The sequence below is a fragment of the Triturus cristatus genome, chromosome 4_2, assembly GCF_964204655.1.
Source record: "Triturus cristatus chromosome 4_2, aTriCri1.1, whole genome shotgun sequence".
NCBI lineage: Eukaryota > Metazoa > Chordata > Amphibia > Caudata > Salamandridae > Triturus > Triturus cristatus.
The window spans coordinates 66,614,983-66,632,034 of NC_140586.1; the positions used below are offsets into that span (position 1 = coordinate 66,614,983).

A 17,052-nucleotide genomic window follows, 5' to 3' on the forward strand; every position below is an offset into this window, starting at 1 on the left:
GGGAAGGGGAGCCCCTCCCCGACAACGGGCCATTATATCAGAACTGCGAGCAAATGACGGAGCTAGGTGACCTGCCCGAGTTGGCGCAATGGCACTCCAAGGGGGGCCCCTTCCAGGAAGAGTTCTGCAGAGAAAAAGCTGCCTGCCCTTCCCTCATCGGACTCCGTCAGCAGCAGGCCGAAGCCCAGGCGGTGGGCGACAAGTCCGGAACCCTTTGGGTGTATTGGGAAAACGACCTCCTGTACAGTGAGCAGAAGTCTGCCGAGCTAGGATCGGCCCGGGTACTGGTGGTACCCCTGCGCTTCCGAGACTTCCTCCTGGGCCTAGCCCACGATGTACCCCTGGCGGGACACTTGGGCCAAGACAAAACCTATCATCGCTTAGTCACCCACTTCTATTGGTCCAAGATGCAAACTAATGTCGAAGCCCACTGTAAGTCATGTCCCACGTGCCAGGCCAGCGGAAAAAGTGGCGGAAAGCGCAAAGCGCCACTACAACCCTTCCCCGTCGTTAGTACCCCCTTCGAGCGGGTGGGGATAGACATCGTGGGACCTCTGGACCCAAGGACCACCCAAGGCCACCGGTTCATCCTCGTACTGGTGGACCATGCCACCCGCTACCCCGAGGCCATTCCCCTCCGAACCGTGACGGCCCCAGTGGTGGGACGGGCCTTGATGGGGATATTCTCCCGCGTGGGGTTCCCTTGCGAGGTCGTGAGTGATCGCTGCACTAACTTTATCTCGAAGTAGATGAAGTCCTTATGGCAGCAATGCGGGGTATCGTGCAAATTCACCACCCCGTACCATCCCCAAGGCAATGGTCTAGTGGAACGGTTTAACCGGACCCTGAAGGGGATGATCATGGGCCTCGAAGAGCCCCTCCGTCGCAGGTGGGACGTTCTCCTCCCCTGCCTCCTGTTCGCATACCGGGAAGTTCCCCAAAAATCCCTGGGGTTCAGCCCATTCGAATTGCTCTACGGGCACCCCGTCCGGGGACCCCTGAGCCTGGTCAAGGAGGGCTGGGAAACCGCCCCCCGACGGCTCCCCCAAGATGTATTCCGATACATCCTGGCGCTCCGCAACCAGACTCGAAAATTCCGAGAGCTCGCCGAAGCAAACCTCGAGACTAGCCAGGAGGAGATGAAGCGCTGGTATGACCAGAATGCCACTCTGGTCGAGTTCCAGCCGGGCCAACAGGTCTGGGTGATGGCCCCGGTGAAACCATGCGCTCTCCAAGACAAATGGACTGGACCCTTCAAGGTCGTAGAGCGAAAGAGTCAAGTCACTTATTTAGTTGACATCCAGTCCCCTCGGAACCCCCTCCGGGTCCTCCACGTGAACCGCCTCAAACCTCACTTCGTGAGGACGGAGTTGAGTTTGCTCCTGGCCACCGACGATGGGGCCGAGGAGGATACCGAGCCCCTCCCGGACCTCCTGTGCGCGAAAGAAAAGGATGGCTCCATAGAAGGAGTGAGACTTTCCTCCTCCCTCACCCCCCAACAATACAACGATTGCTGCCAGCTACTGGGACAATTCGCAGACCTCTTCTCCCTCACCCCCAGGGTCACCGACTGGTGTGTCCACGACGTGGATACCGGAGACAGCCCGCCAGTACGGCACAGAGCCTACCGCGTCCCTGACAGGGTCCGGACCTGCATCCAGGCCGAGGTAGCCAAGATGCTAGCCCTAGGGGTGGTCGAACCCTCCGACAGTCCATGGGCTAGCCCCGTGGTACTGGTTCCGAAAGCAGCTGCCCCGGGGGTCGCCCCCGAACTAAGGTTCTGTGTGGACTACCAGGGGCTCAATGCGGTCACCCGAGCTGACGCTCACCCTAGCCCCCACGCAGACGAGCTCATTGACCGCCTGGGGGCTGCTCACTACCTCAGCACCTTCGACTTGACCTGCGGATACTGGCAAATTGCGCTCACCGAGGGAGCCAAGGAGCGGTCCGCCTTCTCCACCCCAGATGGGCACTATCGCTTTCAAGTCATGCCCATTGGAATGAAAAATGCCCCGGCCACCTTCCAGCGGCTGGTCAACAGGGTCCTGGCCGGGCTGGAAGAGTTCAGCGCCGCGTACCTAGATGGCATTGCGGTGTTCAGCTCCCAATGGGCCGAACACCTACAGCACCTCCGACAGGTGCTGATGGCCCTGCGCCAAGCGGGCCTAACCGTCAAAGCCAGCAAATGTCAAATTGGACAAGGTTCCGTGGTTTACCTGGGACACCAGGTCGGGAGCGGGCAGGTCGCCCCCCTCCAGCCCAAGATCGACGCCATCTTGGCCTGGGAGCCCCCGACGACACAGACCGAAGTCCGGGCCTTCTTAGGCCTCACCGGCTACTACCGAAGATTCATTAAAAACTATGGCAGCATAGTAGGCCCCCTCACAGAGCTAACCTCCAAGAAACAGCCGAAGAGAGTACAATGGACCTCCCCTTGCCAAGAGGTGTTCGACGCACTAAAAACCGCGATGTGTACGGCCCCCGTGCTCCAAGCCCCCGATTACTCCAAGGAGTTTGTAGTCCAGACGGACGCTTCAGAGCACGGGATCGGGCCGTCCTCTCACAATTCAACGAGAAGGGCCTAGACCAGCCTGTAGCCTTCATCAGCCAAAGGCTACTACCCCGGGAACGACGGTGGAGCACCATTGAGAGAGAGGCCTTCGCAGTAGTCTGGGCACTAAAGAAACTACGGCCTTACTTGTTCGGAACCCACTTCCGAGTCCAAACAGATCACTGACCCTTACGGTGGCTGATGCAAATGAGAGGAGAAAACCCCAAACTGCTGCGATGGTCGATCTCCCTCCAGGGGATGGACTTCACCGTAGAGCATCGCCCAGGTACTGACCACGCCAACGCTGACGGCCTCGTGGCGTGGGCCTCCTTGACCACTAGCCCCCAGACCCAACCCATACACCACCCCTGGTCCCTGGTTATAGCCGCCCGTCCTTCCCACCCCGTAGCCACCGAAGACCCCTGGCCACCATGTCCCGATGTCCCGATGGCCGGCCCGGGGCCCCTGCGAAACCTAGACTTTGAACGCGCCATGCCCGGCCAAGGGAGAGGGAACCCCCCCCCAAGCAAGACAGGGAGGAGTAGTCTCTGTCACACCTCTGTCCTCCTCTCAACAGAGGGTTTCGATCGCCCTCCGGACCCCCAGGGAGCTGGCTCCCCGCATGCTGGGTGTCTGGAGTCCCTCCCAGGCCAACCTGAAAGGTTCAAACAGCCGAGCGGCAAGAAATCCCAACACCGCCCCCAGAAGCCAAGACCCCTCTCTGTGTGGACGCCGGACTTCAAAGATTATGAGGCGTATAACAGGGGGTGCTGAGGGGACTGGGGTAGAGAAGACCTGGAACTAAGAGAGCCCTGCGGACCTGGTCGCGGCTCGACGAAACTGCAAAGAAGGACGCTACCTGATCCTTGGAAACCATCTGAGCCCTGCTGACGTCGTCGCGGCTCCTGAGAACACTACGAACCCCGGGGCCTGCTGAGAGACTCGCGGCTCCCCCTGACCCTAAGACCATCGGGGCCTGCTGAGAGACTCGCGGCTCCTCCTGACTCTAAGACCATCGGAGCCCGCTGAGAGACTCGCGGCTCCCCCCAACTCTAAGACCAGCTGAGCCGGCCGAGTGAATCGCGGCCCCCCGAAGATCTCCCGATTGACAGTTCCTTCCTACCGGAGCCCTGCGGACGTGGTCGCGGCTCGAGAATACCCTGGTCCGGCTGGACCCAAGCCTGTACCGTGTCCCCCGGCTCGAGGATTGAGAGCTGTGCGAAGGATACTCGGCATTGACTCTGAACCTAGAACTGTCCCGCTACCCCAATCCCCTTTGTCAAGAAATTACCGAGCTTGTTGTATTGACCAAAGACTACCTTGCGGATCATAAAGATCCAAAGAATCTTAGCTAAAGATCTCCGTTTATTGAACCCTACTGTGTGGTGTCCCTTTGTCAAGTAGTGCCAGCTCAGCGAGTGCGATCCTAAAGTATGAGACCCCTTCCTGGAAGGGCCTCCCCGCCGGTGCTCGGCCTGAGCCTGGGAGAGGTGGGTCACGGGGTGGTCAGGAACGTGTTCTGTAACCCCCCTGAGATCGCCCCTTCCAACAGTGGCATACCCACCACTCCCTGCGCTTTGGAAGGGACAGAAACGAAATCTAATTACATCTGTACTGCATGCTTGATTGAAGTTGCTATATGGCAAGTAGCTGGTTGCTGCTCCGCCTGGGGTGTGGGAGTATGGGGAAAAACAATTGCATTTCTTAGTTCTCGGTTCTTGTTCCACTTCTTTCGTGGCTTGTCGTTTTGGATTAATATTACTGCTGATTCCCCCCACCCACCGCCATTACGCTGCCCCCTGTGTGGGTTATTGGATTGGCACCCTATGGGGTCATGAATACTGTGTCTGGAAACGTATTCTCCTACTGGATGTGAATAAGACAAAGATTGGTGCCAATGGCGTATCATGTGATGACGTGGAATGTGCAGGGCATGGCCACACCCACCAAACGCCACCAATAGTTAGGCCTTACCAGAGATATCTTGGACACCGAAAATGCAATACGCAGGGAGATCAGGCTTACACAGGGGACCGCCGACCCTTGGTCCTTAGCGATCTTAGGAAGTCACGTAAGGATCAGATTTTGAGGCTGGGAAAGGCGAACTACAAAACGTATGTGGCGTAACAGCACGCAGAGGGTGACTAAGCTGGGCAGATGTCGGCCTGGCAGTTGAGAAATTACTCTGAAAGGAAACCAATAGGAGTAGTTGGACTCACCAAGGGAACTGTCACCAACACCCAGCTCCACATAAACTCTGTATTTGTAGAACACTAGTGTACACTGAACACAGCATCCCTCGATTACAACCAAGCCCGACTGTTGGCTTATCTCAGCAGCATAGCCATGCCCCAAAAGAACCCTCTACAGAGGTCGACACTGGAGCAACCCATGCCTCTGGATGAGGTGAGGAAAGCTATTGACCAGATGGTACAGAATAAAATGCTTGGCATGGATGGGTTTCCGTCTTAATTCTTCAAAACATATAGAACCGCTCTAGCCCCTTAACTTCTCAAGTGTATACCATCTCTAAACTGCTAGGGTCGCTGCGCAAGGTACTCATACTGGTTCTACCGAAACCTGGGACAGATGCCCCTTTGTAAAGTCATTCAACTCACTGGTGATGCTCAACCTGGATTACAAAATCCCAAATCCCGGGAAAAATACTTGCGAACAGGCTTCTCAGTATGGTGACTGAGATACTACATCCTGACCAGAATGCCTTTGTGCCAGACAGGAATAAGTTCCTCAAACGCCTGTTTAATTTGATAGACAATGCCCAAGCAAATAATTCTTGTCACATAGTACTTTCTCTAGATATCGAGAAGGCCTCTGGCACTCTGGGGTGCCACTACCTCCTGACAGTTTTAGAGGATTTGGGGATAGGCCCTAACTCTAGACAACGGCCTTAGCTGTTATATACAAAACCCTTGGCATAAGTACAGATTGGCAGGGTGATCACTGAACAATTGCCAGTCAGCAGCGGCACCAGGCAGGGGTGACCCTTATCTCCCCTCGTTTTTGCCATAGCTATGGAACTGACATGTATACTGAGCAGAAGAGATGTAGACTGGGGATATGTCGAGGAGATCATTAGCAGATAGTCTCACTGCATACTGATGAAGCCCCCATATACATCCCAGGGGGCCTGGAGGGACTCCCAGTGGTGCTGAAGTTCTGTCTGACTTCTTGGACAACTCATGGTTGAGGATCAACTGGAGCAAGTTGTGCCTATTCCCCCTCAGAGCCACGTCTGAGGAGTTGTACACGGAGCTTCCTCTGGAAGGGACTGAACTGAGGCCTCACTCCTTCAAGTACCTGGGGGTGAATGTGTACTGCATGGATCCTGACCCAATAGAGGGAAATCTGGGCAGACTGATTACTACAACAAGGCAGTCTGTGAAATTCTGGGTTTCCCTGCCACTGTCCCCCATGGGGAGGATAGCGATATCTAAGATTTTACTTCTCAATACTTCTAAGGCTGCTCTACTTCTCAGCTCTACCGGTTAAAATCCCTAAGAAGATCTTTACAGACCAGGACAAGATTGTTTCTGAGCTGGGGGTCTGGTAGGAGGCAAAAGGCCTTGAGGAAACTACAGGATCTGATCATGACAGGTGGACTGAGGGCCTCAAATTATGAACTGGACTATGCTGCAGCTCAGCTGCAGTGGGTGACTCGATGGCGGAGCCCTGTGCTAGATCCGGAGAGGAAAAATGTGTTTGGGAGACTACCGGTCCCAGGGTTGTTGCGTTGATTGATAGGAATGGGGAGGAGGAGACCTGGGGCCCACAAACTAGGGGAGACAGCAGGATATTGCTGGCGGCTGTACATACACCCTGAAGACTGTAGGCATCTTTATGCACCAGGCCTGCCGTTTTGGTCCACTTCACCATTCCAATCCTTAACTAGCACACACCACAAAACTCCTTGGTTAGAGGCTGGAGTGTCTGAGATTGGTGGACTCTACATACATGTGACCCTTCACACTTATAAGGACCTCCGGGACGAGTTCAGACCAGGGCCAGGTCATATCATAACGTATAACATGGTAGTGACCATGTTGAGACAGACATAGGGTTTTGGTGGTATAGAATCCCCTGTGACCCCCATACTCCAGTCATTGCTTACCCATGAACAGGAGAGGAGAGCTTGCACTATACTGTATAGCTCACTGCAGACCCTACATGGTACCCCAACATTGGCCTTGAAGGCCAGCTGGAAACAATATTTGGACAGACACCCCAGACAGACAGTGGACTTGAGTGTTGAAGTTTGTTCACATAGTCTCACAAAACAGACACAGTTCAGTTACTTACACCAGACTTGCCTCTTCCCAGGCGCATAGCCGGAATGTACAAGGGGGAGGGTGACGGATGTCTTAGAAAAGCGGGGCCAGCATCGGACACGCCACATGTATGGCGGTCGTGCCGTCCCCCGATGACAATACGGAGGCGGGCCTGTTGCTCGCAATAGTGACGCGATGGGCACACCTCATTAGCGGATTGGTTGGTCCAGTTCGCGCCCTGGAAGTGATAAAAATCAATTCCGGGGCGCGCGTCCCACGAACGTCGGGGGCCGGTTAGAACCGGCATGGCCTGGGTTGTCTGGGGTTAATAAAAGGCTGGAGAGCGGCGGAGTCTGCCTCTTTGTTCGCCGCTCCCACAGCCTGCAGCAGGACCCACCCAGCCTCACTAGGAGGCTGTATTTTAATTTCCTTCTTTATATTTTCAGGTCGTCGGAACTGGTTTGCACGACATCGGGAGACTAGCAGCCTCGCGTTTGGGGAGCTGTACAATCCTTTTTTCTTGTATTTTGCAGGTTTCACTTGGATTGGCGCCGTGTGACCAGGAACGGCTCTGGGGGAGACCAGCCACGGCACGCACATCGAGGATCTGAGGATCATCATAGCGGACTGCTGAGCGGCGGCATCGGAGAGTTGGGCAGCCTCGCGTTTGAGGCTTTACAACCACTTTTGCTTTATCTTTCAGGTTTCTCTGGATCGGCGCGTGGGACCGGGAGCGGCTTTGGGAGACCCGCGAGAAAGCACACGCAGCGGAGAATCTGAGGGTCAGCGCGGGAGAAGAATTCGCTGATCTGAGCGGCTAGGATGCGCTGAGACCTGAGACGAAGCAGCTGGTACGAGCTCTCTACACGGAGCTCACTTGTTTAGTGGGGTTTAGAGACAGGGCATGACCTTTCAGTGACCATTGGGGGGGGGTCCTGATAGCCGGGCAACTATGCAGGCCTGTGGTAATAAGGTCATGATTGGTGAGCATTAAATTTAAGGTCCTTAGAGGGCGGTGCCATTCTTGAATGGGGTCGCCCAAGGGGGAGGGACAAGTGGTCTCTCATGGAACTCCAGGGGCAGTTACAGCCGGTTGGCTGGATGGGTGCGGGGGGAGCAGAGCTACGCTTTCCAGTAGGCTGGTTGGCCACCCCGCACGCACACAAGGGCACAAGTAAACGACGCATAACTGCAAGGGCCCCTTTTGGAGATAATCTACGGAGCATACAGGAGTGATTGGGGGGAAGTACCTTCCCGGTGAACGAGCCCCCTGCGCATGCTCACTCCGGTTGGATGGCGGTCATAGTTTGATCAGGATCTGGCGCCAGTCATTGACCTTGCCGTAGGCTCAAATAGGGATATGCTGTGCGATAAAGTACGCAGACCGAGTTCCCCATTTTAAACTTATAACTTTTAAAATGGATGCCATGGCTGTGTGGTTGTGCCAATTGACTGAGCTGGGTTAACAGTCTAGTCGTTATTTCCCAGCAACCCTAGCTTTTGGAGGGAAGCCTGGCACCCAGGGTGCTCTACCCCTCCCCCTAGGCCAGTTAGAGCCAGTTTCCCCAGACGCTTCTAGAAGCTTCTGGCACTGTCTGGAAGGTGGGGTGAGGGGCGTATAAAGGGCGGAGCTGGGTTACCATGTGCTCAGTCAGAGGGTGGACCTGAGAGAGAGGGGACCTGCTGCCAGGGGTTACCGCCACATGGGCCTGTGTGCTGGGCCCTGAGCCTATCTACCCCCCTCTACTGTCCCCAGGGCGAGGGAAAGCGATAGTTGGGGCAACGCAGACCTGGAGAAGCCTTCGCAGGAGTTTTAGGCGGTAGGGTTTAGTCAGGGACCTATGCCTCTGAAAGAGACAGGGCTTAGGTGCTGCCTTTCAAGTGAGTGAGGGATCCTGAACTGCCCACTGATTTGGCCCGGCGAGAGGAGAACCCAGGGACGACAGGCAGAGACTAATTAGTCCGCCTGCAGCCACCAATGCAACTCCCCCCCTCAAGAAACCCTCAACCAAGGGGCAGGAACCAGAGAGCGCTATTTACAAGCTGCCTGCAGAGAGAGAGCGCTATTTACAAGCTGCCTGCAGGGAGAGAGCGCTATATTCAAGCTGCCCATGGAAGGAGTGCGCTATAGCTAGTGAGCGCTACATTCCTAATTGACTGTGTTCTGCTGGGGGGCGCTGCCTGGCCACTCCCCTGTGCTGTCGCCATATGGATGGTGAATCGACGCCAGCGGGAGCCCACCCCGCGTGATACCGCCCGTCGGCGCGAGTGCCACCTGCCTCGGCGCTTATTCACCACATCGGGAGCCCACCCCGTGTGTTTGCCGCCACGTGGTGTTTTTATACCAGCGGGAGCCCACCCCGTAGTTATGATGCCGATTCAACGGGAGCCTACCCCGTATTGACGCTCCCCTTAAAAACGGGAGCCTACCCCGTATCACCCCCACAAGAAGAAACTGACGAAAGTCACCGCCGCGACCAGGGCGCAGACGAGGAGCGGGCCGCCGCTCTGCCTGCGGCGACCCGGAAGGGGAAGGAGTGACGCGAGAGCCAGGCGGGAGCCTACCCCGCGCTGGCGTCACACCCAAGGCTCGACGGAGGCGTCGCTCTGTGGCGAGGGGCTCCCCGGAGGTGAGGAGAGCCCCACGAACCGTGCCTGAAAGCCCCGGGTCCCAGGAGGGGGCCTTGGTGAAGCCGAGGGAAGCACCGTGTGGAGCCGTGAAGTGGGAGCATCGTCGAAGTCCCGGGTCCCAGGCGGGAACCCGGGTGAAGTCCTTCAAGTGAGCCCGGTGAGTGGGGTTCGGCCTTGCCTTAGTGGGAGGGGCGAAGTCGGGGCACACAGTCGGTGCCCGCCCCGTTGGCTGCCTGGAGGGCCCCGTGGGGCCTGTACCTGCTGAGGAGGCATTTCCTGCCCTTCCACGTCCCGGAGGGGACCCCCACAGTGTAGGAACTTGGTGCACTCGGCACAGCTGCCCCGCAGGCCAGTGGGCAGCTGCAACGGCTGGGGCCATTGTGGGCTTTGGAGTCCCAGAAGGGGGGCTCCACCAAGTGGACACTTCGACAACCCAGTCCTTGGGAACTGACAGGGCCAAGGAGTCACTGAGCAAAGCGCCACGTTGAACTGCCTTGTTTAAAGCGCCCATGATTCACTGAGCAAGGCGCTATGATGGACTGCCCTGAAGCGCTAGTCGATTGCTAGGTGCGGCGCTATGTTCCTAGGCCTGATTCCATGCGCTATTCAATTGCTATGTGCGGCGCCATGTTTCTAGGCCTGATTTCGAGCCCTATTGAATTGCTATGTGCAGGGCTATGTTAAGTGCCATGGTTTAAAGCGCTATTGCCTTGCTATGTGCCGCGCTATGGTAGATGCACTGTTTTAATGCGCTACTGCCGTGCTTTGTGCAGCGCTAGGGTAAATGTACTGTTTTAACGCGCGATTGCATTGCTATGTGCAGCTCTATGTTAAAGGCCTTGTTTTGAAGCGCTAATGCCTTGCTATGTACAGCGCTATGTTTATATGCCATATTTTAAAGCGCTATTGCCTTGATATGTGCAGTGATAGGTCACATGCCCTGTTTTAAAGTGCTATTGCCTTGCTTTGTGCAGCGCGATGATAGATGCACTAGTTTAACGCGCCACTGCCATGCTTTGTGCAGCGCTATTGTGAATGTACTGTTTTAACGCGCTATTGCATTGCTATGTGCAGCGCTATGTTATTTGCCATGCTCTGAGCGCTAAAGCCTTGCTACGTGCAGCGCTATGGTTATATGCCAGGTTCTGTGGGCTATTGAGTTGCTATGTGCAGCGCTATGTCGAATGCCATGGTTTAAAGTGCTAATGCCTTGCTATGTGCAGCTCTATGTGTATATGCCTGTTTTAAAGCGCTATCGCCTTGCTATGTGCAGCGCTATGTTAAAAGGCTCTAGGGGAAGCGCTATTGTTTTGCTCTGTGCAGCGCTAGTTTTAGATGCCAGGTTTTGATGAGTCAAGGCATTGCCTACCCTAATTTCTGCCTCCGGCTAAGGAGTCAATCATAGTGGTGATGCATAAGGGAATGCCATGATGTTTTTATTCCAGGTGTCCCGGACTATTGCTAATGTTGTGCCATGATGATTTTCTTGCAGGGTTGCAGCTGATGGACTTATTTTTTACTGTCTGCTATGTCACAATCATTCCGGCAGGGGCCCGATTGGCCCTGCCCTGTATATAATTCCCCCCTGTACATTTTAACCGAGCGCCAGTTGGCGCAGTGTAGAGATTACCTGACACCTTGTGGTTTTGACAATACAAAAGTTATTTTTACCTAAACTGGTGTAGTGTCTCTTTTTGTAGTGTGCCTTGTGTGTCGCCTGTGTGTACTGCGTGGATGCTTTGCACATTTCCTCCGGAGTTTGGCCCGCCCGCTCTGCACCACGCTACCCGTTTCCAACAGAAACATTATTTGATTATGGTATGTTTAAATTCGGCTAGGAATGTCTTTGTATTAGAGATATGTTAAGGTTATCAAACAAGACATATGTACCTATCAATGTAATCACTGTAATTCAATGGTTTTCTGCTTATTTGTGTAAATCATGTCTATAAAATTGTTTGATTAATAATTTTAATAAATACGGCCGGGGGGCTTAACGACCCCCTAATCCAAAAATTCCTTGTGATAAATGTTTTACCGTCTTAGGGGTGAATGGGAGGCGGTAACCTTGGCACCAGTAGAAGGGGCCATTCGGTAAGGATTGTGGATATAGGAAGAGGGGGTCTATGCCGTACCTGGCCATATTGCTGCCAGCACCTGCAGTCAGGATTTTACCACATGGTGTGGTAGTGCCTTGTAATATCACAATACTGGAAAGAAGTACTGGAGGTCGTTGTAGAGCTGACTGGCAAAATGGCACGGCTATGCTGTTGAGATAAGCCAGCAGTCGGGCTTGGTTGTAATCAAGGGGTGCAGTGTACAGTGTCCATCAAACGTCTACCTTGTTGGGCCTAACGCCCCGACCGAAGGGATCCAAATACTTCATGAAGTTTATTGACCTTGTCCTTGTCTTGGCCAAACGGGGTTAAGCCACGGTGCGGATGTCCCCCAAGGCCCTTGACATGAGTTTGCATTTGGGGGACCTGCTGAGGTTTGGCCAGGGCTGAAGTGGACGTTCTCGATGCCTTGAGTAGGTGGGGCTCAGGACAGGCATGCACACTGTAGGACACATTTGTGCTGCCGTTGGAAACTAAGTCAAACAAAACCTCCCTCACCAGTCCCCCCCCCCCCCAAACCGAGTCCCCAACTAAAATTGTTTGTGGCCGCAGCACTGTGAACCTGTGATGGCTGTAGGTCCTTTCTATCTCTCCGCGGAGCGCAGTGTCCGCAAGCAGTGTTGTTCTTGAATGATGTTGGAATTGTTTGTTATCTTTCCATTGTTGCTGCTCTTCATTAAGCTCAACTGGAGACACTATACGCCTGGCACGAGTGCGTTGCCGCTGCTGTGACATAGTCATCACAGGAGTAAAGCATACTTCGGGTATGTTGCGCAATCGTGATACACAGACAGTCAGCAAACTGTTGCCATTCTCTTCTTCCCTTACCAGAATGTTTCAGCTTGAGACACTCCGTTTCCTGTACCATTATTTGTAAAAAAAACGGAATAAAGAGCAATGTTGAAGTAGAGGTCCCACTCACACAATTACCTAGAGATCACACTCACATTCCTGTGCATAAAGGATATCATTCCCACACACACTTAACCTGAGGTAACTCCATCAAACTACTATTTAGGGGTCATTCCTCCCTAGAGTGAGTCCCACGTACCTAGAAGAGGTTAGGCGTTCTCGTTGTCTCTCTCTCATTTTCTCTCTCTCTCTCCACGCTCCTACCTAAACAGAATTGGTCACATACACCCGTAGAAAGATGTCACTCACTCACCGTTTACCTAGATGTTTATCTCACAAACACCTCTTCAGGCTGCTTAGAGAGGGGGCTGAGCAGACATAACCTAAATTAGGAGAGACCACTAAACGCTCCTCTATCTAGTTTTATTAACATCGTTATCTAGTAACTCTTTGCAGCCCTTGTAATGGATGCGATGTCTCGCGCCCCCAGCGTCCCTTATTAGAGGTGACGTCTACCGCCCCTCGCCCTCTCTGCCATTTTGCACGAGGACGGACCTACCTGGTGGGGTCCTCGCGCATCCTCTTCCCAGGGGTCGTCTGTGACGTGCAGAGACTCGAGCCTCGCCTCTCTCATTGCAGTGTCCAATGTCCATCCGCAACCGCCTGGAGCTGGGTACACACAAGAAGCGGATTGCACATCAGCCCGTTTCCTTCCTGAATATTTTGTTTCCCTTGTAAAGAAAAGAAAAAAACGCGTATTTATTGGAAGCGATTTCGACAACTCCGCTGGCCTGCATTTCCTGAGCTGGCACCTTCAGAGGCAGACTGTCGCTTCCGAAGCGGCCACCATGTTGGCCAGGGCCGGCTCTAGGGCGGTGCGACCGGTGCAATCGCACCGGGCGCTGACTTTAGGTGGGGGCGTCGTGTTTGCAAGTATCTAATAGTTTTAAAAGCACCTTCGGCCAGCGTTCTGGCCTCCAGCAGTTTTCAGCCATCAATAAAAATGTAAAGATAACTCCGTCATTCATTTTCTTCCTACAGAAAGATCGGAGGTTTGTCTAGTGGCAGCTTTCAGTCATGGTAGGGTAGCGCAGATGGTTAATGTGCCTACTGCAAAGAACCTGTACCAGCAGATCACAACGTGCATATAATATAAATAGATCAGTGGGTCATTGCTTTTGTCTGCGAGATCCTTTTATTACTTGCAGTTAATAAGTTAACATCCTTGCATAGACAGTGAGCTATTAAACTATACTGTCTACCAGTGTGGAAGACATGTGGCTCCTACACCTTATAGTCCTCTCTCTTATTTAACATTTCCCATACACTGATTTGCACACCTATGATTGATTGTCTCTGTGTAGTGCGCGTGTGATGTAAAGTGCTCAGACACCCTACACTGGTATAAGTGGCGCTATACAACGAATTAAATGCATCTGAGAGAGATGGAGTGGTTATGGAGACTTGAGGGGCACTGTTAAAGGGTGCTAGTGAGGGAATCCATGGCAGAGGTGGTCACTGGGGGGGGGCCAACAACCATAGTGCCAATATCGGCAACAGTTATCACAACACACATAAGTACATAAATAAAACACACGACACTGAATGTAAGTGGAGAAATATTGCTGCAGGTTTATTAGCATAATAAATATGCAAACACGGTGGGTTATCTTACGGGCGATCCCAGGGCCGGCCAGCCCCATGCCGCCTGCCCGTCTGATAAGCCTAGAGTCACCATGGCAACGCCAATTGGTGTCTACCAAATGTTGGGAGGGTCCCCCCCTCCCATCCGTGGACCTCCAGTCCACATGCTTCACACGCCCCCCCGTGATGGGTGGGCAGAGCATACATGGCAGCCCCCGGTTGCTCAGACCCACAACCGCCTGTCGGTTAGCGGGGCGCCGTAGGTCTTCCAGTGGACACGCTAAAGATCCCTGGGTATCCTGGCTTAGCACCACACGGTGCTGCTGCATGCTATACCCCTTGGTATGTGCAGACCCTGGATCGCCCTGTAACTCCTCCTGCAACACAAAGTGAAAATTGTTAGAAAAACCTGCCCCCCCCTTTGTCCCTCCGGATGCCGGGTAAGCGGATGGGCGGGCAAGGCGAACGAGCGGACAAGAGGGCGAGGAGGGGGCGGGGACAGCATATGTACCCCCCTTTGCTCCTCCCCGCCGGAAGCAGCTACCTGTCTGGGGTCTCCCTTGGTCAAACCCAGGGACACGACCTCCCACCCCTGTGCCTTCCTGTGGCACTAAGGCGGCCGCCCTCAAAGGGGCGGGCCGCTGCGCAACCCCCCCCCCGGGCAGCCTTACATAGTGCCAATATCGGCAACAGTTATCACAACACACATAAGTACATAAATAAAACACACGACACTGAATGTAAGTGGAGAAATATTGCTGCAGGTTTATTAGCATAATAAATATGCAAACACGGTGGGTTATCTTACGGGCGATCCCAGGGCAGGCCAGCCCCATGCCGCCTGCCCGTCTGATAAGCCTAGAGTCACCATGGCAACGCCAATTGGTGTCTACCAAATGTTGGGAGGGTCCCCCCTCCCATCCGTGGACCTCCAGTCCACATGCTTCACACGCCCCCCCGTGATGGGTGGGCGGAGCATACATGGCAGCCCCCGGTTGCTCAGACCCACAACCGCCTGTCGGTTAGCGGGGCGCCGTAGGTCTTCCAGTGGACACGCTAAAGATCCCTGGGTATCCTGGCTTAGCACCACACGGTGCTGCTGCATGCTATACCCCATGGTATGTGCAGACCCTGGATCGCCCTGTAACTCCTCCACAGCCTTGGGAGTGGCCACCGTCACTACCAGGGCCCCCCACCAAGGTAGACCTATGTACTTAAAACCTGCTGCAGACAAAGTTTCCCCTAGGTCTAGTCGGAGAACATCCATACCTAAACTAGAGGGGTGCCCTTCATCTCCCTCCAGGCACCCTGTGGACTTGGCGTGTATAAGACCATCCTGATGAAGCCAAGACCTCTTTGCTCTGCGCCACTGCGCATGGCTCCCGGTAGGCCTTTATACCTATAGCATACCGGTACCGGGCTTCTCCCAGGTCCAGCCAACAAGACTACGCTCAACCGGGCCGGCGGCCAGCGTGTACCAACAGGACGAATTCCCCCGTCCTTTTAAACTCTCCCATGGATTTGACTGTAGTGACCTACACCAAAATGAGCGATGGTCCAAGGTTCCCTTTGCATGGCTACAGAACAGTCCCTTTGACAAGACACTCCTGCCTGGCAGTGCCCATGCGGGAGGTGGTAAGAGATAACAAGCCCGCCTTGCTTCCTCTTTCGCTCCGTTGGAGTACGCCCATCGCATTCCATCAGTCACCCTCAACTGTAAGCCTTGCCCTCCCGAAAATTGCTAGTATACCAGGGAGGGACAGGTCAGGGTGACCACAGAGGAGAAAAACTTGTAAAATGCTTCTCTAATTGACTACTGGGAAAGCCAAATGATCTCCTGCGGAATAGAGCCCAAAGGTGTTACCCCGGTGTTTCCCTCGATCATATGGACCACACGCCCCTGTTGGAAGGCCACTTCCACAACCTGCATAGCTGCCAGCCAGTGCCGGAGGGCGGGAGAAGTTAACCGGAAACGATACTCGCATCACGGTGCATGTTTCGTCAAACTCAAGGGCGGGCTGCTAAGTGAGCAACCATGCTCCGCCCTAGTATCCGGTGCTATAGACGGTCCCCGTACCCTGATGGAACAAAATGCAATTCCCTTGCTCCCGTTGAGCACGAACCCAGAAGCAATTGCTCACCATGGTTCAATACCTTCCTGCTGCTAATCATTTCCTAGCTGAATGTTGGCAAATCCATGTTCTGTGATGGCACTACTTCGCTGCCTGCACCCTTCTGCCAGTGCCGAAAAGACCTTTGACATGCTGCCTGGCCTAATCCATCTTGCCCTGTTCTAGAAGCACCCGCTTCCGCCGTAGAGCAAACAACTCGCCAGTAACCCCAAACTGGCCCTGATGCGAGACAAACCGAGCCAAGGCACGACGCCTACATCCCTAGCTGCCAAGGTTTCATAATGCTATGTATGACATTTTCATAATGACCACGCCCCTGTGGGTGACATTCCAAGACTATAAATGGCACTACAGTGGGAGCGAAATCCGTCAATGATATGGCGCATGTCCAACCTACCCATGCACATTACTGAAACATGTTAGGGCGGCGAGACCTGTGATGCTGACTGCCGGTAAAGTTCAATAGTCTCGCTGGCTCCAGAAGTCAACCCCATCATGGGAAAGAACTCTCCCCCAGTCTGAGCCCCTAACTGTATTTGCATTGAGTGGTCCTATAATGAAATTAATCAAATTGTGTGCTTGTGTGAGGCGTCTGCGAAGCATGGCTCCTGTCGTGACTGCTCAAACACGTGACATATCCTGTGCTGACCTCGACACTGTGGGACTGTTGTTCAATGGACATGCTCATCTGTGGCCTATATTGGTCAAACAGTGCAGCACACGACAACGAAAATAAATTCCACTGTATCACACCACCCTTACGTTAGGCAGTGCATAATTTTAAAATAACTGTCAGGCCAGGGCACCAGTCAAGAACCACTCCAGCTTCCTTCACCTAT

At 54.0% G+C, this 17,052-nt stretch overlaps 1 protein-coding gene across 1 annotated transcript in view; it reads right to left on the minus strand.

The window, feature by feature from the left end:
- Positions 1 to 13,095, minus strand: part of RAB3D (RAB3D, member RAS oncogene family) — a 184,340-nt gene extending 171,245 nt beyond the window's left edge. The window contains exon 1 of the mRNA XM_085600527.1: positions 12,997 to 13,095. Within this exon, the coding sequence (XP_085456653.1) occupies positions 12,997 to 13,071 (75 nt within the window). The 5' untranslated portion in view covers positions 13,072 to 13,095. The remainder of the gene's footprint in view (positions 1 to 12,996) is intronic.
- Between the last annotated feature and the right edge of the window lie 3,957 nt (positions 13,096 to 17,052).